Raw genomic sequence first — 24,431 nt, forward strand, 5'->3', positions numbered from 1 at the left:
GCCTCGCACACACGCGCGTACGTGTACGAGAGAAACGCGCATCGCTCGGCCCCCGACCTCCCACCGTAACCGGGAACTCCCCGAAATTGTCCTCCCCCTCGCTTCTACCACGCTTTTTTCCGTCATGGACGGCCCAAAGAATGTCATGCAGCTGCGTCTCCGGCCCGCCCAGGACGAAAAGCCCATTTTCTGTCATGATTTTTTGTCATGGAAGTAGGAGCCCACCACATCTATGATGATACCGGGTTTTGTCACAATTATCGTCATAGAAGTGTCATATGTATGGCAGAAACAAATTTCGTTCGGCCCAAAATGTCACGGACGTGTCTTTTCTTTGTAGTGCAAGCCAGAATGTGCTTGCTGCTGTTGACTTTGATCTGAAGTTCACATATGTGTTGGCTGGCTGGGAGGGGTCAGCGCATGATGCTAACATTCTCACTGACAGCATGAGTCGACCTGATAGGATCAACATCCCCGACGGCAAGTTCTACCTTGGAGATGCTGGCTATGCATGTCGGCCGGGTATTCTTCCGCCCTTCAGGAAAACAAGGTACCATCTCAACGAGTTCTCTGGTAGGAACTATCCTAGGACTGCAGAGGAGCTGTTTAATCTCAGACACTCCAGCCTTAGAGTAACTGTTGAGAGGGCATTTGGAGCTCTGAAGAATAGGTTTAAGATCCTGGATCAGAAGCCATTCCACCCATACTCCACTCAGGTTAAGCTAGTTCTTGCTTGTTGCATTCTGCATAACTGGATCCTCCAGTGGGGCTTTGATGAACACGTGCCTGAGGAGGAAGATGTCGAGCCTGACGATGTTGTTAGCTCCGGCCATGGTGTGGAGGCATTTGACAATGACGCTTGGAAGAACAAAAGGTTGGAGTGGGCAGAGGCGATGTGGCTTAACAGAGGTCAGTGCAGGATTTGAAGAAGATGGAAGAAGAACAACAAGCAGCAGCAGCAGCAGCAGCAGAAGAAGAAGAAGAAGAAGAAGAAGAAGAAGAAGAAGAAGAAGAGAGGAAGAGAGGAAGAGGAAGATCTGGTAGCACCTGTGAACTATCCCCTATTTAGCCAATGGCTCTTAATAATTTGAACTGTCATTTGATAGTAGTTAGGATGAACTATCATTTGTTTAAGTAGATGGCGCTACATGTTCAGATTATGTGTGGTAAGCTCACCACTAGTTAGAAATGGTGACAACACCTTATGCAGGTTGAAACCAAACACCATGTCATATGTGCGCCTAATGCAATGCGGGCAACCAAACGCCGGGTCGAAAATGGCTGTCTCATGCAACTAGGGACATGCAGGCAACCAAACTATGTGCATCTGGTTTTTTGGCCTGCATCCCCTCAAACCGGCTCAATAGAGCCAGGCTCGCCAGGCCAGGCTGAATCGCCAAAGAAGTTCAGAACTACCTACTAGTTCAAACTAAGGCTGCCGAGTGCCAACTCTACGTACGTGCGTACCAGCATAGCCGGCGGCCACCGCGCGCGGCACGGAGGCGGATCAGCAGATGGCTGGTGAAGCGGTTCAAGAGCAACTACTGGGGCGACCCGGTGGCCAACCCTGATATCTTGCAGGGATACGGGCCGCTCATGTCCCGGATGGACGCTGAGGACAACGAGAACTAACGCATCCTCAGGGCGAGCAAGGAGTGGCGCGCGTGTGGGTGCCCTGACAACGCTGAGACAACCTAGGACTGAATCACCGACACAAGAGCCCTGCCGGCGGAAGAAGCTACTCCCTCCGTCCCATAATATAAAAATGTTTTTAACACTACACTCTCGCCGCCGTTTGAACGATGGCCGTCGCGTCGTTGCACGTCTGTGTGCAGCAGACTCTCTCTCTCAATGTAGCTACATGCAAATTACTCTTTTCTCTTTTCCTATAATTTTTCTACATTTTTCTATTTTTATGTATTCTGTGATATTTCTTAATGTACTATATATAGTGATCCAATTTGATATTATCCCTTGTGTTGCATGGAGCTGCCTAAATTTTGATCTTTCTAGGAATCTGAGCTATGACGTGTGGCAATATAACCATGATCACCTTGCATCGATTGCAGATTTACAGTGGTACTCTCATTTATAAACTTAGAGTATGGTTAGGTTAGTCATAGTGGAGAGTAACTTAGACTAGTAACATGCATATATTACTAGTCTATGTTACTATCTTCATAGTGGTTAATGTCATAGGTGTGGTAACATATATGCCTTCATTTATTATTTTATAAACTTATTTTACATTGGAAAGCGCTATGTGATGGTAACATATTATGTTACTTTTCCAGCAAAAAAAAGCATATTATGTTACTCTATTTGCCTCTCTCCTTATTGATTACTTGACACATCATCATTTTTGCTTATGTGGCATCTATGTTATTATTTATGTTACTTCATTATGACCAGCCTTAGTAGCATAGCCAGCTGCTAGCTATATGATCTTACTACATCGTTTATAGCCGAGGTTATAACCGACAAGTACAATAATGGCATCGCCATCGGTGCCATCTCCACTGCGCAACACCACCATGGCATTCTCCTTCCATGTATCGATGATGGCTTGTAGCTTGACCCTCTTTTTATGTTTACCATCTTTATCTTTGAGTAGTTGTACTAGTTCTTCGGGATAAGTTTTTTTTTTGATAAAAAGAAATCCCTCTCCGAATTTTATTAAAAGAAACCATATTGTCTTACAACTACTAGGAACAAATGGGAAGTAAACAAGGCATGATCTGCCTGAACATCATCAGCTAGCCTCATCTGTCCGCACAGACCACAAGTCGATAACCCACACAGTTTTTAGACTCCAGACTGCATCATCCTGGGAGTCCACAGGCCGGTTCTCCAGAAGACGGTTAAGCAGACAAATTCAAACAAGCATAAAGCATAATACTACTCCAGAAAGAGGTAGACAGCCACACGGTCCAGTATGTTCTTCTAGAAAGAGATAAATAGACCATAGTTCTCGGAGATATAGATGAACTCTTTTAGGATTACAATGAAACTCCTTTAAGCAATCTAGAATATTTGTTTATGTTCAAGTTAATAGCCTTTATGAGTGTTGTGAGGAGCGTTCACGCAACATTATCGCTTTGATTGGCCATGGAGCATATAACTACTGCTGTTTAGGTTAGGATATTGAGGTAATTCAAGGTGACACTAAACTCCTATCTTCCTTGCCTTTACAATCGGTGGGGAATTGCTGCAGCCGTCTTTGGATTTTGCTGGAACTAGCAGTGGAGGATGTTGGAAGCACAACGAGACTTTTTTGCTAACGGAGACATTTTTGCTACAACCGCGATCGTCGAAGCTGAACAAGCAAACGTGGGTGTTGAAAATGGCGATCCATGATGGTGTGGCATTTTTTGCACGACCGACGATGGATTTTTGCTACAAACCGTTGGATCCAGCACATGTAGATGGTGGAGGCAGGGTCACGGGGTGCTGCAATCGGCATCCACCGACATCGGAGAGGACGTGTGGCCTTGCTGCTGCGAGCAACCTCGTCAGTTGCTATGGCGAGGCGTGACCCTATGGCTAGCCTGGGGTGGACACATGTGTTGTGTTGGATGTGTTGTGAGGGGCTTTTTTCCGGGAGGCTTCGAGCAGCGCTGCGAGTAGCCTCGCCGGCGATACGAGTCTAGGGCGGATGCAGCAGCGCGGGGAAGCGAGTGGCACCATGAACATCAGATTGTTCTCGCGATGAGCGGTGGTGTGTGTTAGAAGGAATAGAGGGGAACACGTCGTGGACGAGGGCACGCATCGGTGTTGCCAGCACTGGGCATGCGTAGATGAACGAAATTGATGTTGACTAGGCGCCGCACGCACTAGACTTGCCAAGCCCGGGGACACGTCGTGAACAAAGGTATGCGTCGGTGTTGCCGGCACCGGGCATGCGTAGACGGACCAGCATGAGTTGTGCGGCATGTCGTTGCAGCTAGCAAAGAAGGACTCGATGACGGTTGTAGCGCCTGCGTGAGGTCGATGACGCCTGCGGTGGTAGGAGTAGATGAAGTGGTCGAGGAAGATGACAACAACGTTGGCGATGAGCTTGTGCTGGCCGAAGACGAAGAGGTGGATGGCGGCGGCGCCGCCGGAAGAAGCGTGGCGACGATGGCCTGATGGCGGCTGCAACTAGGTTAGGAGCGCGACGGTGGTGCTTGAAGTAGGAACCCGACAGCGTGACGAAGACCAGCGCGGATGCTAGCGTTCCCGCGCCTAGGGAGACGGCGCGGCATATACCACATAGAAGTCGACGCGCCGGGACAGCGAAGTGGACCGCGTGCTGCGACACTACAGCCCAAAGGGGCGATGCAACGGTGATATGTTTCTCGATCGGTGAAGGGGCGCGCTGTACTTGGGGACGACCTTCACGGGACCTGCGAAGGTGCGTCAAACCGACTGATCGGGTCGGTCGCACGGCGCGGATGGAGCAGATCGTGGGCAGGCGGGTTCCTACTTCAAGCAACTTGCCAAAAAGTTGTGTAGTCATTTGACTGCACAGCTCATGCATGGCTTCGCCACTGAGGACAAGTATATATGAAATATAAAATTTAGAGGGCAAGACGCCTTAGAAACGACTAGCTGAGTGCCCGTATGTTGCCACGGAATATCACATTTTTCTTCTTCGACGCCCAGTATGCTATCCATCTCTTAATATAACCCCTTCATGTAGAAATACAATGTGTATTGTCCCTTCTTTCCTCACCCTTGTATGTGCTTGGAATTTTCCGCAACTCCATCTATGATGTGTCGCTCATCATTTCCTATATAAGATAAGTTGTCAGGATTGTAACTATAAAATGCACCTTTTCCTTCTTCATTGCTCCAACTATCCACCCCTCACCTCTACCACTCCCACTGTATTGCAAAAATGTAATAGCAAAGAGAAGTTTCTTGTAGTAAATTTTTAAACATGGACTATATTTTTCATTTACAGAACCGCAACTATTGCAAAATTATTCTAACTACAAATTCTACATCATCATTTTCACATCGTATACTACAACATGTTAAATGAACGTTAATCTTGAGAAGACTCGGCAGGCAACCTATAATTATTTTCGACAAGCACTACTTTTTTCTGCAACTCCATCTATGATGTGTCATCGCTTCGCTCAACACTGCCTATATAAAATAAGTTGTGAGGATAGTAACTACAAAATGCACCATTTCCTTCTCTATTGCTCCAACTATCCACCCCCCCCCACCCCCCACCCCCCATTGCATAAATGTATCTGCAGCCATCAATTTTCTGTAGTAAAATTCAAAACATATAATACATTTTTCATTTACATAACTGCAACTATTGCAAAATGATTTTAACTCAAATCATCATTTTCACATCATGTAATACATGTTAAATGAAGGTTAATCTAGACAAGACTCGGCAGGCAGCCTACATTTATTTTCAACAAATTAAAATAATTTCACTTTACAAATTTGTCCATAATCCATACACATATCCATGATCTTACTGTAGACATGTTCAGAATAGACTGTGTGTATGCCATCCATGCTTGCTGTCCTGTCCCCAAAATCAGTGTTGGATCTCACAACACATACATAATGTAGACTCAGATGGTCAAACCAGAATACTTCATTTCTGAACTCGTGCAGTGCTGGCAACTACATATGGCGTCAGCCACTTGCAGATTTGAACAGTGGCAGGCTGAAAGCTATACACATAACAAAAGAAACATGAGGAACTTCTTGAACAAATAATAAGAGTGTGCAAAGGACTGAAGGTGCAATGTTCAAATACATCGTTCCAGGTCAGCCAAAACCAAAGCCAGTTAATTCATTTTGTGGCAAACCAAGTCCATTAAGTACTTACCGTATGAGCAAAACTTCATGCTTACATGGATTAAACTCCAAATAAGAGAACTATTGTACTCTATATGAGCAAGATTTGAACGGATGAAGTCATGTGAAATGGATCACTTATATAATATATGAAGCATTAACTAGCAACATGTCAATTTAGTATACCTCAAAGAAATACACATCCAGTATGGGTGGATGTATCCGGATGTTATAGATCCTAAACTTTTACAGTATATGTTGACTATTAGGCATGAACAGACATTACAAACTCAAAGTTCAATAACCGCAAAACGACGACCTCCAAATCATATTACATGGTCTTCTGTAGAGAAAAGCAAAATGCTAAACCAAACTTCCGTAGAACAGCATGAGGTCAGCCCAAATAGTTGATCCATCATCATTTGAACCATTATAAGAAAACTTGTTGAAAACTGAATAATTCTATGACGTTTGATGCTAAAACATATGGATTCTATCAACATAAGTCAGGTCTTTTGCACCATCATTGTCAATGTGATGTCCACCCATTAATGCCATAAGAACACCATAACTGTCTCTACCATAACACCACTTACTGACATCATGCCACTTACGATCAGATGTTGTAGCCTCACTTCCACCGCCATCCTTTGTTCTATCTCACTCATAGGTGGGCTTTTCCACCGTGAGTAGAACACATATGGTCGTGTAAAATCTAGGACAAGAAGCTCCAGCGATGTTCACATCGTCGACGAAAGGTCAGTGGAATTAGGAGTGGAGCAAATGTTTCGGGGAATCCTGTGCTAATTGAATTGTGGCTCAAAGATCTTGTATTGCTTATGTTTCTCCCATCTATCTCTGACAAAAATTAGGATTAGATGGGCACTTTCGCAAGTACCCGTCCTCTCTCTCTATCTTTCTTTCTCTCCCTGCCAGATCAAGAAGCAACGAAAAGCAATCTCACCCTTCCTCTCACTCCCCTCATGTCCCGTTCCTGTAGCCAAACAAGAACATATATGAGATGCACCTGACGGAGAGAAGAGTTGGAGCAACCCGCGGGAGGGGGGGAATTCGTCCTACCACCTCGTGCCGGTGCAGATGAAAGTCGCCACCTGCCGGGGCTCGTCGTTGGCGGCACACCGGCGGCCGAGGTTGCTGGGTTGCATACGTGTGTATGTGTCCCACTCCCGTCCCCTGCTCAAGGTGGAGGCCTAGCTTCCACGCAGCCGGCCACCTCCGCGACGCGCGATCTGGTTCGACCCGCCGCCGAAGCCGAGGCCCGAGGGTGCCGTCGCGGAGATGAGCCGGATGATTGACATCTAGTAACCGACCCCATCGAGACTGACGGAGCCACCAACGCAGGCGAGCGAAAGGGTTGGGTCTTGGGTCGAGGGACTCGTCGACCTCGATGAAGCGGCTGACGTCGTCGGCTAGTAGCGTGAGGGACGGCGGCGGTGAATTTTCTCGGGAGCGATACACGGGGATTGGGAGGAGCAAGGGGGTTGCTGGACGTGGGACGTGGGAGGTGTCCTTGTTCCGGGTCGTGGCTGCTTTTTTTTTCTTATCGTGGCTTTTCTTGTTTCCTTTTATCGTGGGAGGAGAGAGCGATCGTGCGAAGGGGAGGGCGGGGAACCAGGTCGAACCATCGAAGGAGGTTGAACCATCACGACGTTCGATCCTCCTTTAATAGTAGAGATTCCTATATAATGTCGAACTATCTCTGAATACCAAATATATTACTAACAGCATTGACTAGTATCGAGTCGAGGGAGGGGAGAAGGAAAAGCGACGACAACGTGGGACGGGCTCCAATCGCATGGCCGCAGGAAGCTGAATCATACTGCGCGACGACCGGCCGCAGGAAGCTGAATCATACTGCGCGACGACCGGCCGAGAGTTGGGCACTTGGGCTGGTCGACCGGCTCCTAGCAGCCGCCAAAAGGAATACTACTAGCACGTGTTTTTTTTTCGAAATTAAACTGGTATATGCATTTCGTTGTTTCTTGTATCGTACTTGGACACGCGCGTTCCGGCCGTGTCCCTGACCGAAACGACCTAAGCCTTACGAGCGACCGAGTTCAGCTCGGCTGGAAGTCCACACGTGGTTACTCTTGAATCTCTTGACTGATAGCTGCATATATAAGTAGTCAAAAAGGAAGGCCAATAACCGCAGCATCGAACAGTAGAAAGAAGTTTATAGACCTACCTGCCCGTTCAGGCTAGGGCGCTGCCGAGTGCCGACTCTACGTACGTATACGAGCATAGCCGCCGGCAGCTCCAGGGCGGCTACCGCTGCATGGCGGCCAACGCGAGCGGGACGATGACGGATCAGCGGATGGTAGACGGCGCGATCCCAACGAAGAGGGCGCGTGAGCAGCCCGAGGAAAAGTTTGAGTACGTCGTCGAGAAGGACATGGTGAGTGACCCCTATCACCTTACCTGTTCATCATTATGGCCGACATTCTACAACAAATAACAAATGATCATTCACGCTCACAAGGATGGTACTCTTCTACACCCCCTGTGTCCCCACCTCCCGTGCCCTGTTCTGCAATATGCGGACGATACTCTAATCATCGTTAAAGCTACCACGAACGCAGCCAAGCACCTCAAACACATCCTAGACGCCTTTGCCGCAGCCAGTGGCCTTCAAATCAACTTCACCAAAACGACAATCATCCCCCTTAATGTGGATCCGCAGGATGCCGCTCTAATGGCCTCTGACCTTGAAACGAACATCTCCTCCTTTCCTCAAACCTACCTAGGTCTACCCCTCTCCCCGCATAAGCTGCCGCCCTCTGCATTTCAGCCTATCATCGACCGATGCGACACATATCTGGCTGGCTGGTGTGCCCTACTCCTCTCGCGTGGTGGCAAATTAGTTCTCCTCTCTGCCGTCCTAGACAGTCTCCCCACGTATTTTATGCTTTGCTTTTCTCTGCCCGTCCAGGTTATTGAAGCAATTGATAAACGTAGACGCACTTTCTTCTGGTCCAACGATGAAACCTGCTCTGGAGCTAAATGCTTGGTTGCTTGGGATAAAGTGTGCACTCCTAGAGATGCAGGTGGTTTGGGTGTTAAAAACCTTCGCGCACAAAATTTTTGTTTACTGCTGAAATTTGCTTACAAGTTTTTACACTCCACCTCCCTCCCTTGGAAGGACTGGGTTTTGTACCACTCACCTCTTCACATTGGCTTTGGCAAGAACAGCTCCTTTCTTGCTAAGACTATTTACAAACACCTGAAGAGCTTGAAAGAGATTTCCCAGTGTACTGTTGGAGACGGTTGCTCCACCTTCTTCTAGTTAGATCGATGGCTAAAGCCAGAACCTCTGGCTATAGTCTACCCAGCCCTTTTTTCCCACCATACAAATCAAAATGCCTTGGTAGTTACAATTGTGCAGGAAGGGATCGAACTTGCTCTTCGTAATCGGCTAACCACTACTGCGATCGCAGAACTTGCTTCTCTAAACTCTTTGTTGCCGGATTGTGCTTTCTCGCAGGTTCCGGACACTCGTCGCTTGCTCAACGGGTCCGCCTTCTCGACCCGGGGTGCATATGCGGCTCTCTCGGATCATCTCTCCGATCCCATGCTTGCCGCCATCTGGGACTCAAAAGTGCCAAAAAAGGTTATGATCTTCGGATGGCTCTTCTACCTCGACCGCCTCAACACCCGGAAGAACTTGCATAAAAAAAATCATCCTTGATTCTGAAGCTTGTCCAAGATGTTCTCACCAGGTTGAAGATCGCGAGCACCTGTTCTTTTCATGCCCGGCTGCTCGGGGCATTTGGCAGGCTACCTCCATTCGCCCGTGCTTTACGCCTATTAGTGACCTTTTCTCTACGAGGTTACCAACTGCATTGCCAACTTCAGTCCGCTCCTTCATGTTCCTAATCATCCTCTGGAAGATCTGGGACGCACGGAACAAAAAAGTCTTCCAAGGAATAGACCTTCCCACTGCTGATTCCATTAGAGCTATTCTTGATGACATAACTATATGGGCTCCTCGGCTCAAAACCGAGAGCCTAAAGGAACACGCCGGGCTGTGGCGTGACTTCCTCTCCTCACAAAACATGTGAGTTCTGTACTCTTCTGCTATGTTTGAAATATATTCAGGTGGGGAGCCTTTCCCCCCCGGTGACCATTTCAAAAAAAAATGGTGAAGCGGTTCAAGAGCAACTACTGGGCCGACCCGGCGGAACAACCCCGATATCTTCTTGCAGCGATACGCTAGGGACAACAAAGCCCATCGCCTCCTCAGGGAGATCTAGGACGGCGCGATCTCGACGAAGAGGGAGCGTGAGCAGCCCGACGAGGAGAACTTTGAGTACATCGTCGAGATGGACATGGTGAAGCGGTTCAAGAGCAACTACTGGGGCGACCCGTCGGCCAACCCTGATATCTTGCAGCGATACGGGCCGCTCTTTTCCCGGATGGACGCCGAGGACAACGAGGCCCATCGCCTCCTCAGGGAGATCCGGGAGTGGCGCGCCCGTGGGTGCCCTGACGACGACACTGGGGCGACCTAGGACTGATGCAAGAAGGCAAGAAGCTACCTCTCGTGGCCGTTTGAACGATTACCGTCGCGTCGTTGCATTGCGCGTCTGTCATTTTCTCCTTTCCTATATTTTTGTATTCCTTTTACATTTTTATGGATGCTGTGATATTTCTTAATGTACTATAGTAATGCAATTTGATATCTCTTTACCTTGGCGTTGCATGGATGCTGCCTAAATCTTGCTCTTTCTAGGAATCTCAGCTATGACGTGTGGCAATATAACCATGATCACCTTGCATCGATTGCAGATTTGTAGTGGTACTCTCATTTATACACTTAAATAAGTATCAAGCTTATACTTCTTAGGACATCTCCAACGCCGACCCCAAAATTGACACAATACTCGTCTGCGGACGGACCCACCCGGATACAGGGGTCGGCCATCCAACCCTTTCTCCTAAACGACCGCCGCTATTTTTCGAAGTCCGGAGCATTCAAAATAATCGCATGACAAATCTTCAGTGAGTGAAAATATTCAAATGTGACACTAGTTCATCATCGCCATTTCATCTGCATACTCATCCTCGTCGTACGAGTTGTCAGATGACTCAACGTAGTTCTCATACAATGACTCCATGTTTGAATCCATTGCTCCATAGAAGCGGGAAAAATTGTCAAAATGTTAGCACGGCATTTTACCAAACACTTGTCGGGTGTGGTGACCCCATGGACTGCATCCGCGAAGACGGATGGTACCTGTGAGGCGGACAGACGAAAGGTAGAACAAAGGTGTAGCAGCCCGGTGGAGGGGGGGGTCCGGCAAGGGTTTGGCTAGCGACTGGAGTGATACAACGACGGCGACACCCAGGGAGGAAGCAGATGCAGAGCAAAGGAGAGCAAGTGGATGGAAGGATATGATTTTGGGTGGGTCGGGAGTGGCAGAGGTTTGGGCTCCCGCAAAGCCCCCTATTTTGATTCAGATTTGTGGAAAAACATATGCGTGGACGCGTCCGCAGATGTATACGGGTCCGTGTTGGATGACAAGCGGGGGATAGGGAGAAAAAAAAGGAAACTTGATTGAGAAGCTATTTGTAGCAGAAATTCAAAACGGTGCTAGGGCTCGTATACTCGAGTTAGTCAACATAATTTTTGAAAAAATAAAAAATGTTTTAAATAAGAGTATGTTTGTGTCTTCTTTAGTATATGAAATTTTTTATACATTCTTATACACGTTTAACATTTTGTAAATACATGATTAATATTGTCTCATACGTATGTTTTGATGTCTACTTTTTTTCATACACGTTGTACATTTTTCATATACATTACTTTATACAAAATTAACATATTTCAAATGCATGATTAACATTTTATCAAACACAATGTTTTTAATGCAAATAATGCCTGAAATAGTGAACACATTTTAAAATTTGAATAAAATTTCAACATGTGATTTTTTTTCAAAATCTGAACAAAATTTGAAAAACACGAACAAAACTTTAAAACATGATTTATTTATTTTTTGGAAAAACAGGAACAAAATTTGGAACATGTGAAAATTTCTGAAAACATTGACAAAAGAGTTCGATTCTTTTTTGAATGGTGAACAAAATTTGTTTTCTGGACAATTTTTTTGAATTGTGAACAATTTTTTGAAAAGTGAAATTAATGTACGGTGATCATTATTATACATAGTGAACAAAATTTCAATGTATGGTGAATAGTCCTTTTCAATATGGTGATTTTTATTTGAAACATGAACAAAATTTGAAAAACATGAACAGTTTATGGAAACATGGACGGAATTATAAATATTTTCTGTAGATTTTTTCAAAGAAATAAAGTGTAAGAAAAAGAAAAGAAAAGAAAGGAAGAAATATACAGGAAAACAAAAATGAAAGAAAAACATGAGGAAAACCGTAAAAACCGATATAAAAAACAGGAAAAACCCGGTCCAAGGAACCTTCTAGAAGGTTCCCAAATCCGGTTGTGGGGGGCGAATAGGATCGTGCATTCAGCCAGACATGTCACTGGGCCGGCCTAGTCATACAAAGTTAATTAAAATAAACAGAGAAGGAAAAATGGTGAGCTACCGAGAGCGAACCCTGGTCTCCATGCAGACGGGAAAATATCTGGTGCACCGGAGCTTGTGGTGCTACCGGTGCACCGAACTCACATTGTGCTTTTAAACTGTTTAAAAAATTCTAAAAAAAATTAACACACTCACAAAACATCAATGTAGGTTGTCACAAGATGGTAAGTTAAAATTCGAAACATAGCTCGAAGAACAAAAATGACAAATTCAACACTGAATAGTACATAACATAACTTGGGCTTTAGATTTGGCCCATTATCACACTGACGTCAAATTTGTTATTTTTGTATCTCAAAATTTATTTCAAATTTTTATACATTGAATTTTTTTAACATGCTAGATTTTTAAAAATATTCTATGGCATCCGGTGCACCAGTAGCACCACAAGTGCGGGTGCACCGGATACATTCCCCCATGGACCCAACCAGCGCAGATAGCCACTGGGTCCACGTCCTCTTCGAGATAAAAAGTCGGGGCATCACATACTTTAGGTGACATGAGCTCGGATTTTTCACTGTTTTTCCTTTTTTTCTCTTTCTTTATCATGTTTTTTCTTTTATTTTTTATCTCTAGTTTTACTCTTTTTCTCCTTTCTTTCTTTTTTTGTTGTTTTTCTTCAGTTTTCTTTATTTCTTTTTTGGTTTTAACTAGGTCTTTTTATTTCTTTCTACTTTCTTTGTTTACTTCGGATTTTTTCTTTTTATTTCATTTATTTTATATTGTTTTCGGTTTGATTTTTTTGTTTCTTTTTGTTTTCATTCTATATTTTTCTTATATGTGAACAATTGTTTTATAATATATGTTCAACATTTTTTCCAATACAAATTTTACATTTTTAATACATGTTCAACATTTTTCTAATATATGTTCAACATTTTTCCAATACAAATTTCACAATTTTTAATACATGTTCAACATTTTTTCTAATACACATTTTCTAACTTTTTCATATGCTTGATTAACATTTTTACTATATAAGATTAATATTTTTTGAATACGTGTCAACATTTTTTTATACACATTTAATATTTTTCAAACATTTTATTAACATTATTCAAACACTTGTTCAACATTTTTCTTAAATGCTCGATTAACATTTCTGTATATATAATATCAATTTTTAACGTCATTTTTAATGCATGGTCAATATTTTTTCTATACATATTTAGCATTTTGTAAATTCTTGATCAACAATTTTCAAATATGGTTCAACTTTTTTTTCCAAAGACTTGATTAACATTGTTGTATACATGATCAAAAATAATTGTCATTTTTTTAATACATAATCAACATTTTTTATGCACATTTTTCGAATACTTGATCATCATTTTTCAAATGCTTATTCAACATTTTTAAAAATGCTTGATTAACATTCTCATATACATGATAAAAAAATAATCATGTTTTGTAATACATGGTGAAATGTTTTCTGTACACACTTAACAAATTTCAAATGCTTGATCAACATTATTCAAAAACTTGAATAACATTTTTGAAATACATGATTGAAAATTATACACATTTTTTGTATGCGTGTCAAACATTTTCTCTCTATACACATTAAACAATTTTCAAATGCTTGGTCTACATTTTCTAAATATTTTTATAGAGTTTTTAATATATATTTAAAATATTTTAAAATATAAACAAAAGCCAAACTAAAGCAAAAACCATACAAAAAATGTAAACAAAAAGAGAAAAAATGAGGGTGTGGCTCCCCGCGCTCCTAGGCCAGCCCATCTTGTCTCCTCTTCAGCGAGGGCTCGTACCCTGTCGCTGAAGGTGAGATATAGGGGCGCCCTAGTCCCGCTGGCGGCGGGCATCCTCCCTCAGAAGAGCCGAGCAGTACGACGGCGGCGATGAATAGAACTACCGCTATATTTTTTTTCCTTTGCAATAGTGAAGAATTCTTGACGATATCTAGCTGGAACAGCCTGTTCTTGAACTTATAATCATGGAATCGACTCGATCATCATCAGATTATAAGTTCATTCCATAGCGAACCAGACGACGTAGTCGGGCCATCTCACGCTACCCGTTTCCACACGGCACGCGCCATGTCCTGTCGCCCCACGTCAACTGCCGGTGGGTGAGCGCCCTGATCCGACCGTCCACCGCTCATGCTCTTGTCCGCCCGGATGCACCCACCTCAGTGCACCCCCATTGGGCAGCCCGTCCCATCGCCAGCCATCCCCGTTGCCCCTAGGCAGGAAAACGATAAAAAAAATGAAGAAAACCGGAAAACGCAGTAAAAGAAAACAAAAACAGAAAAAAAAAAACGGTTGCTCGCTTCAAGTGGGCTGGCCCGTGTAGCAAGCCGCGACAGTTGGACGCACGCGGGCCGCGAATAAAATCCCGCAGGGAGAGACATAGTCGCGGCCACGGCGCGCGGGCTCCCACAAAAGAGGCAACCAGTACGACGACGCAGCCGGCCCATCTCACACCACCCGTTTCCCCGCGGCCCGCGCCACGTCCCACCGCATCCGCGTCAACGGCCGGTGGGTGAGCGCCCCGATCCGACCGTCCACCGCGCTTATCCGCGTTCGCCCAGATGCACCCACCTCGCGCGCGCCCATTGGGCAGCCCGTCGCGTCGCCACCCATCCCCGTCTTTCCTACGCGGACACGTCGCGCGCCCGCACGCCGCCGGAGCCCACCACGTTCCGCTCAGTGGTCAGCCGGAACAAAATCCCTACCCCGCACCACGCCCCCGCCCCCGTATCCACCCACCCCCGCTGACACCCCGTCCCCCACACCCCGCCCGCACCCGATTCCCACGAGGCCAATCGGCGGGCGCGGCGGCCGAGAGATCCCGAGCAGCGACAGGGGTGGGATCTGGCCGTGTGCGCGAGGCAAAGAGTGGGTGGGAGCGCAGGCCTACTTTATTACCCGGCGCGCACTAATCCAGATTTGGGGCCGTGGGTGTGTGGGTTTCGTCGCTGTGGGGCGACGTTTTAAAACGCACCGGCCCGAGCGCCTCCGCCAGGCCAACACCTGTCCTCCCCCGCTACCCCTCTCGCCGTCGCGGTCGCGCCCGCGGCCAACGACCTTCTTCCACCTCGCACCCACCCGATCTCTCTCTCTCTCTCTCTACGTGCGCGCGCGCACCAATCGCTCCTGGCAGCAGTAGTAGTAACTGCTCGGATTTGCTCTTGCTAAATTCGGCACTGCCGCCCATACTTAATCGAGCCCGGCCGCCTCCTGTCCTCCTGCTTAAAGCAGCTCGAGCTCGCTCGCTCGCCCGCTGCTCCCCATCACGACTACCACGGCCGCTGTGTCTGTCAGGCTGGAGCTCGAACACCTGTAACGCCCTGACTTGTGCCTGCCTGTGTGCTTTTTGATTCGGTTGGATTAATTGGCGGGAGTGAGTGAGGGGATCGGATCCGATGGACTTTCCGGGAGGGAGCGGGAGGCCGCCGCCGCCGCCGCAGCAGCACCAGCACCAGCTGCTGCCGCCGATGACGCCGCTGCCGCTCACGCGCCAGGGCTCCTCGGTCTACTCGCTCACGTTCGACGAGTTCCAGAGCGCGATCGGCGGGCCGGGCAAGGACTTCGGATCCATGAACATGGACGAGCTCCTCCGCAACATCTGGACGGCCGAGGAGTCGCAGGCCATCGGCGCCGGCCCCAACGCCGCCGCCTCGTCCTCCGCCGCGGCGGGGCCGGACCACGGCGGCATCCAGCGCCAGGGCTCCCTCACGCTCCCCCGGACGCTCAGCCAGAAGACCGTCGACGAGGTCTGGCGCGACATGATGTTCTTCGGAGGGCCCTCCGCCTCCGCCTCCGCGGCCGCCGAGGCTCCCCCGCCGGCCCAGAGGCAGCAGACGCTCGGGGAGGTCACGCTCGAGGAGTTCCTCGTGCGCGCCGGCGTCGTGCGCGAGGACATGCCGGGCCCGCCGCCGCCCGTCTCGCCGGCGCCCGTGGCCCAGGCGCCGCCTCCGCAGCCGCAGATGCTGTTCCCTCAGAGCAACATGTTTGCTCCTATGGTGAATCCTCTGTCCCTGGCGAATGGGTTGATGACCGGAGCATACGGACAGGGAGGAGGCGGTGGTGGTGGTGCGCCCGCTATGGTTTCGCCGTCGCCGACGGGGAGGCCGGTCATGTCCAACGGCTACGGCAAGATGGAAGGCCTCAACTTGTCCTCGCTGTCGCCGCCGCCGATGCCGTATGTTTTCAGCGGCGGGCTGAGGGGGAGGAAGCCACCGGCCATGGAGAAGGTGGTCGAGAGGAGGCAGCGGCGGATGATCAAGAACCGGGAGTCTGCGGCGAGGTCGCGCCAGAGGAAACAGGTGAAAATTTTATTACTATCTGATGTGTTTGCTTGCTAGCAGTGACACGTGTTGCACAATCATATATCTTTGTCTTAACCAAATTTTACTTCAGTATGGCACAACAGCAGCTCTAAAAAAGGTATTATAGAATACAACAAAGGATTAAAGCTAACTTATGTTAAATTGACATGGGCATGCTAAATTACAAAGGGTACAAACATGAATGATCTCGATTGCATAGCCGCCGTCTTCGAAAATGTTTGAATCTTAGTGAGAACAATATCTAACACCAATAGGTTCTCCTTGCCGTTGAGCTTCTGTAAATCTCGGATAATCGATATTGGCTAAATTTGTGCCTTCTGATATGCAACAGAGTTACATGATGGAATTGGAGACTGAGGTGGCAAAACTTAAAGAGCGGAATGAGGAGTTGCAGAGAAAACAGGTATGATACATCTCCTGGCCACTTTTCTTGTTTAATTGTATTTGTATTGTACTTCGGCAATGCGCATTCTAGCATTCCTTTTTATTTGTGACTAGTTGCCTTCTGGTTGATCACCTCAATTTATCAGAGAAAAATCTGGATGATCACTATCTGGATATTTAGTTTCTAGTGATAGGTCTTAGTCACCCTGCAGCATTTAACAAAGTCAAAGTCAATCAAAGAGAGAACAAATCACAGAATGTTTTCAACTACAAGTCTACATACAGCAAGAGTGGTATTTTTATTGCATGATTTACTCTCAACATTCTGTTGTGGATTTCCACAAAACTAAAACTCATGGTAGCAGTTAACAAAAATAGGTTTCAGTGGCAGCTGTCGAAATACTTCAGTGCTAAGTATTTTGCTCCTCTAATGGTAAAAGATGATCTTTTGTTTCTTCTGATGAATATAAGACCTAGATTAACTATGGCTTGTCTGGAATGGATTGTTCCATTACTAAACTAGCAGTACTTCTAAACTTTACTCTGCGTATTAGACTGTTTCCTCTTATTCTCTGTTCTTGCCTTGTTCAGTCTGTCACTGTTCTGTTACCATCTTTGACGCATGTTATCTGAACTAGTTGGTTATTTCTTCTAATGTGCAGGCGGAGATCCTAGAGAGGCAAAAGAATGAGGTAATTGCCTACCATTTTGAAGAAACTGCTTTTGCTCTACTGATACTATTTTTTGCTTATTTTACCATTCAAGAGAAGACGGAACTGACCAGCCTATGTGCGCTCTTTTGTTTAACTAGTAGCATATTTCGTTAGTATAAAGGAAAACGTGTCTTGACCTATGATCATGGATACCCATTCAGGAAGTATTGCAAGCGACCTGTCAATGTCATGAATATAGTTTAGCTCTATGATGCATGGTTTGATTCATCAACGATATTATTATGAAAATCCAAGTTCTCGAAACTTGTGGTACTGATACACTTGTTTGAATAGGAAATGTTATGGTCTGATTGACAGCTACTGATGTAGATGTAGAGTTCTGGTTTTCTTATCGTATACTTGACTTTACAATGCCGTATTGACAAAGTAAAGCTGTGTGAACTGCCGAAATGATAAGGCGAGGATTGATGTGGATTTGATTGATAATATTTTCCTACAACAGGGGTTAGGTGGTAACATTTAAGTGGCTTCAAATGATTTAAGAAAACCTTGAATTGATCGGCCAACTGCAATGACTTTCGCTCTAATATTTCATCTATTGACCCAAGTGTTGTATTTGTAAGGTTAGCTGTGTTCTATTCACTTTTTTATTTCACTATTGCTACTATTTGGTGTTACTTTGTTCATCTGTAGTACCAGCTTAACAAGATAAAATGTTGGGAGTAAACAAATTACACAAGTGCAGTTTTTAGACCAGAGATTATGTGTGTGTCGTCAACTATATATGTTTTCATCTGATTGAAAGAGCTGTTCAATTGTATTTCCCCCAACATCGCATCTAAAGTCATCATTCTTTATTAACATTTCCCATGAGAAATGGTGTTTCTTTTGTGTAACAACAACAATTTCAGCTATTTCTTTTTTCTTCTCTTTCTTGTGGGAAAATTTCAGCCACTTTCATCATGATACCATATAGGACTGGTTAACAACTCCATCGTTTTCCAGCTTTCACTGCCAGATTGGCCAAGTTTTCGTCAATTAAAATTTTAGTTAGGGGCTGGTCCAGATTGTGAGAGCTTTAGCGTTCCATAGGGTGGTCGATGATGACCTTGGTTAGGGGCTGGTACTGTGCCTGGCTTGCTGTTTTTTAAGTTCATGTACATATGTGTTTGTAGCTCTCTTTTCTTCTAATAGAATGCGCAGTGCTCCTGCTGCTCGTTCTTGAAAAGAAAAGAAAATTAGTTACCTGCACATTTTTTGCTGAACTTCATTTTGAAGTTCACACATCATTATCTCCATGATATTATGAGAAATGTGTGGGCTTTCTGATTTAGGGCAGGGACCTTCTGTCTTTCTTTTTTCATCGATTTTTTGTAAACTCTGCCAAGAAAAAGGTTATGGTCTCTCACCTGTTTCTCGACCTTCAAGTTCCTTGGGGCGTAGTTTTCTTTTGTGTATGTTGACCCACTTAGCAGTCGTACAAAGCCTTAGACTGTTAGACACTTGACCCAGGTTCCACTCTATACAATCATGTTTCATTCATAGGGAAAAGGGTGAAACTTCTGCCATAATTTGGTGGTACATGATTACATTTTGTTTTGCTGTTCCTAGTTAAAAGAAGTGACGGCTCCTCCATTGTTCTGTAGGCATTGTCATATGTCATTTCTGAGATTGCCTCGTTACATTTCAGGAAATAATTTTTTGCCCTAACATAATTTGGAAATGGTATATGCAGGTATTCGAGAAGGTTAGCAGGCAAGCTGGACCTACCTCAAAGAGGATCTGCCTGCGGAGGACGCTGACGGGTCCTTGGTAAGCCGAAGGCCTGTAAACTAGAGCACACTACTTTCAACGCTGCGAAGTTTATACATACAGTAGATGAATTTCAGAATCGCCAGGAGTTGCGCTTGTAGAGCAGCCACTGATCCGATGCTTCAGAGTTCAGACTCCTAGGCCGATAGACTGCCGGCGATCTTCGCTCGATAGGTTTTTAGCCGTCCGCGTGCCGTTCCGTGTGAGTAGAGAGCATTTGTATGTAAAAATCTATTTAACCATGTGTTGGTGTGATACTACATTTTCTATTTATTTTTTTCTGTTTCGAGGACTCATTACACAACCATGTTAGAAATGAGTTTGTATTCTTCATAAAAACGATGCCCGGTCGGCTTGTAAAGCGGAACTATTTGCGCATCTGTAGATGATTTTCCTCCATTGTGCGCATCTTCAGAGAGTGAACTGAACTGAGCTACTTTGCAGAGTAAAGAAGATGTGTGTCTGATGGGCAAATCAGACACAGCAAAGCTTCTTGTATCTGGTAAGCACAAACCGAACTAGTTTGATTCGAGTACTCGGCATCAGTGGCTGCTGTAGGCTGTGTGTTTCTGGCTCCATTACCATGTCAATGGAGCCATGTATGTAAGCTTTGTATACATAAACCATGGCACTTGGTCATGTGGAACCAGAACCAAAACGTCTGTCTGTATATTACGAGAACTTCCGGATCAATAATGTAAATTACAACTATCTTTTCTGGAGGTCCATATGGGCTGAACGTGGGTAGGCCGGAGCCAGAATCGTTGGGAGCATATTCCACCTGCTTAAGGTCCGTGCAAAGCACCGACGGGCGCGTGGTTGGCCAGGGACGTGACACGCAGGCGTGCCGCGCTAGCTTGCCTGCCCTCGTGGCCATCCTAATCACGTGAATATACAAACTGGAAACTCGCTGTCCGGACACGTGCCCCAGTGCGGCATCCCATGTTCTTCCCTCCCGTCAGATCGGAAAACGCAGGTGCGTTAGCTCGGAATCATCGGCCCATCATCGATGGCAGGGCTGAACTACCTGATGCGGACAGCAGGCCGCTTGTACGCAAATTGCAGGTGTACCGCGCGCCGGTGCGGGGAATTTCACCGGGCAGTAATGGGTTGGTTCCGTTGCGATTCAAATCAAAAGAGACGCAGTTATTGGCAGGCTCGTGGTACCGCCGTGACGACCATCAAGGCCGTGTCACCGTGCTGCCGTGAGGCTGTACCATCCTGACACCAATATCCCAACCTCTGCCGTTGCACTGCAGCTCAGGAGCTCAACGGTTCTACCTCTGCCGGGCATTTGCGCTCAGTGAGCATCTACAACCGGACTCCATATCCCTTTTCCTGGGCCAACAATCCGGATCCGACCACTGGGAGGCGGGAGCTTGCCGCCTACTCAGACAAGAAGGAAAGAACCCTCCAAATCATAGTCCGTCGTTCCCTGGAGGATACTGGATATCAGACCTCCGGCGTGGGAGCCATCCTGCGACAAATCCACCGACACTCTGGTTGGCATCCAACGGCGACGGCGTGCCGAGCGGAAGCTCGCGCCGCATGCCCGCACCGTCACCGTAGCCTATGAGCGCACCTGAGCGGGTCACTGCAGAAGGCTTCGCCGCCCCGGGTCAATGTATCCCCAGCGTTGTGTCCTTGTCCCCGCGACGTCAGACTCGGAGTCCTAGGTCAATGGCCGCAATGCCCAAGGTAACATATGTGCCACATGCTATAACTGTGGAGGCACACCCAAGGTCGATGGACACCGTGCTCGTCGTCAAAGGGAGAAGGTGTGGCACGCAGCGGCAGCTGGCGACGAGGATGCCCATGCCAAGATGTTGCAAAGCGGCGAGCCCGGATCGCCCTCACTATGGAGCATGCCCTGGTCGTTCGTTTGCTCTCGCCAGAATTCCCCCAAGGAGGATCTGAACATGTCCAGTGTCGTGTACGACACATTCAGCTCTCGCGACGAGCAGATCCGCCTCAACCTCTATTACGCCTTTGACCGCTACTTCCGTGACCATGGGGACAATGGTAAGGGTTAGGGTAAAGGAATGGGCGGGCGTGGTCGAACTTCATCTATAGTCCTATGAAGCAGAACGTGTCAAATTTTGGTAGTCCGACGAATCAACTTCCCTATGCTATGTCCTAATTTAGTACTCCCTCCGGTCCTTTTTACTCTGCATATAAGAATTGTCTGAAGTCAAACTTCGTAAAGTTTGACCATATTTATATGAAAAAATATTAACATCTACATTTCTAAATTTATACAATATGAAAATTAAAGTCATGACACATTTAATGTCGTTGATTTCGCACTATGAATGCTAGTATATTTTTCTATAAACTTGGTCAAAGTTTACGAGGTTTGACTTCAAACAAATCTTATATGCGAACTAAAAAGGACCGGAGGGAGTACGGTATGCATGAACATCATCCTATGCCCTGTACGAACTATGAAAGTATGCGTGTTGATCCATATTGCATGCTTGTGTATGAATTTGAGGAGGAGAATTGTTGCGCGGACTATACGTGGATGTGTCCGGACGTGTCAACGAACATAAAAGAGTCAGATTTGCCCATTCGTAGATTACTGAATTCCACTAGGGTAGAATGAGCTGATTGAGAGAAGAGATGGGTGGTGGCACTGACAGCTACGGTGGACAGCTAGCCGTGCCGAGACGGCGACAGAGAGGGACAGCCAACGAAACCTGCTCTCCATCTCGTTTCCTCCCGTTCCCATACGGGTCCGGGGCCAGGCGGACCACAGCCTGTCCCATCATTCGCGATAAAGGGAATTTTCTCTGCAGAGGGGTGAACGCCGAACAAATAATTCTCTTCACCACTGCAGAAAGGATGGTGGTACAGTATCTATCCGTGTCGTCATCCTCCTTTCTCGAATCTCGACGCAGAACCCTGTCGCCTGGTCATAAAAACCTAGATCATGATTCACACACACACACAAAAAAAAAAAATCTATCCCCGTTGCTTGGTCGTCAGATGAGGCAAAGGATCGGCGAGCTGCTTCAGATTGTTGTTGCTTGATCGGGTGGCCAATGACATGAGGGGGGATTGATTTGGTGAGCAAACCCAATGGCAGCATCCATCGCCCATCGATTATTTTGCAAGAGGAAGAAGCAACAACAACTGCTACCAGCCAACAGTTTATTATCAATTCCAGGAACGCGAATTAAAATTAATCTAATCTACCTGCTGATGATTGATGGTGATGATGCGCCAATGTACAGGGATGTCGAAATTATTACTACGACGAAATCAGGGGAGGTAACTACTAACGGAAGCAATGCCTCCGCGACTGAAGATCAGGGGAGGGGAGGAGGAACTAATTATAACAGAGGTAACGCGGATTACGGAGTATGGTTTTCGAATTGCTCAACGATAAACATGTGACAGAAAGTCGATTAGTAGCAGCAGGCTAAGCTATAGCTAGTCCAAGATGCGATGCCAGAGCAGATGTGGAAGGCGGCTGGCCGATCGTCCGACGACACCTAATAGATTCTCTTCTCGTTGCTTGCTTGCTCATCATTGGTTGCTTCTTCGATCTCGAGCCAGGGAGGGATGATTCTTTTCTTCTGCGTCGCTGGTTGTCCCTCCTCTGAATTCGGTATAGCTTTCACGTTGGCGTACCACGGAGTTGTTGATGGCTGGTTGGTTCAGGAGCGGCTGCGCATGGACAGCGCCACCACCTGCGCCCACTGCTTCAGCCTCATCTTCACCGTCTCCGGCGGGTCATCTGCAGGGAAGTGAAGCACCGCCGCCAAAAAAGTCAGATCAAAACTCCAATCGCGCCGACCCGCGACGGATCAGCAATCAAAATCTATTCGCGTTTGGTAAGAAACAATCGATTACTTATTTCATAATTCAGAGGTTGTTCATCTAATCAACAGATCAGATGAAACGGAACTGAATGTGCGTACCTGGGGAGAGTATGGAGAGGGGGCTCCCGATGGGCGACGGCTCGGAGGCCTCCGAGGAGGCGCCGCAAGAGCACTGGCTCTGGCCGGCCGCGCAGCCGCCGGCACCGGCGCCGGCGTTGGCGGCGACGGCGTAGAGGAGGTCGAGCGCCGGGAGCGTCTCGACGAGGCGGCTCCTGCCGGCGTCGCAGGCGGCGCAGCGCTGCGAGGGCGGGTCGAAGCGGAAGCCCAGATCGAGGGAGCCGCGCAGCTCGTCGAGCTGGTCGTCGGTGACGCTCTGCGCGCGCTGCAGCGGCGAGCGGCGGCCCCGGCCGAGAATCCCGCGCCGCCGCCGCTCCCACGCCTCGTCGCGCTCGATGTCGGGCGACCACGAGTTCTGCTTCTGCAGGCCCATCGCCCCCGCCGCGCCCCTCAGCCTGCCCCCGCCGCCCAGGCCCATCAGATGGGGCTGGAACCCCTTCCTCTCCTCCTCCATGGCCGCCGGCCTCCTCCGCGAGGGGGACGGCGTGGGATTTGGATGGGGGCGAGGAGGACCGCTGGCCGCTGCCGGGGGCGAGTGGCCGGGGTGGAGTAATTTATCTCCCTCGGCCTGCCTTTCCTTCCGCCGCCTTCTTCTTTTCTCCTTAGCGGATCGGGTGCTGGCGGCCGGGCGGGCGGGCTGCCGACGTAACGGGCTGATATATACTCGTGGATGCGGATCCAACGGTGGGATTTCTTCCAAGTGCTAGGGCGGGGGTCATTATTGGGCATTGATTCGGGGTCACGGGGAACGTGGGCCGGGGGGAATTCTTTCTGACTGGGAACGGCCGTATGCAACTCCAAATTTTAACTTTTGCTCAAAGAAAAAAAGGTGTTTTGTACTGCTACGGTGCGGCATTTGAGCTGGCTGTTTGAACCGCGGTTGGACTCGGACGCGCTGAAT

The 24,431-nt window shown here is 47.3% G+C and overlaps 2 protein-coding genes across 3 annotated transcripts; one reads left to right on the forward strand and one right to left on the reverse strand.

Moving 5' to 3' along the window:
* The first annotated feature begins 15,305 nt into the window (after positions 1-15,305).
* Positions 15,306-20,299, forward strand: LOC123145706 (bZIP transcription factor 23). Of its 2 annotated transcripts, XM_044565180.1 has the most exons (5): positions 15,306-16,692; positions 17,048-17,119; positions 17,763-17,792; positions 19,510-19,586; positions 20,031-20,299. In XM_044565180.1, coding segments are annotated over exons 1-5 (1,083 nt in total). In that variant the 5' UTR covers positions 15,306-15,789; the 3' UTR covers positions 20,032-20,299. The 2 variants fall into 2 exon arrangements, with proteins under 2 accessions (XP_044421115.1, XP_044421114.1); XM_044565179.1 differs by lacking the exon at positions 20,031-20,299 and having other exon boundaries at positions 15,307-16,692; positions 19,510-19,985.
* A 2,410-nt stretch (positions 20,300-22,709) lies between these two features.
* Positions 22,710-24,156, reverse strand: LOC123145707 (uncharacterized). Its single transcript, XM_044565181.1, has 2 exons — positions 23,513-24,156; positions 22,710-23,328 (listed from the first exon to the last, which is right to left on the reverse strand). The coding sequence occupies exons 1-2, from the start codon at positions 23,982-23,984 to the stop codon at positions 23,249-23,251; spliced, it is 552 nt and encodes a 183-aa protein (XP_044421116.1). The 5' UTR covers positions 23,985-24,156; the 3' UTR covers positions 22,710-23,248.
* Positions 24,157-24,431: the final 275 nt, after the last annotated feature.

The sequence above is a fragment of the Triticum aestivum genome, chromosome 6D, assembly GCF_018294505.1.
Source record: "Triticum aestivum cultivar Chinese Spring chromosome 6D, IWGSC CS RefSeq v2.1, whole genome shotgun sequence".
Taxonomy (NCBI): domain Eukaryota; kingdom Viridiplantae; phylum Streptophyta; class Magnoliopsida; order Poales; family Poaceae; genus Triticum; species Triticum aestivum.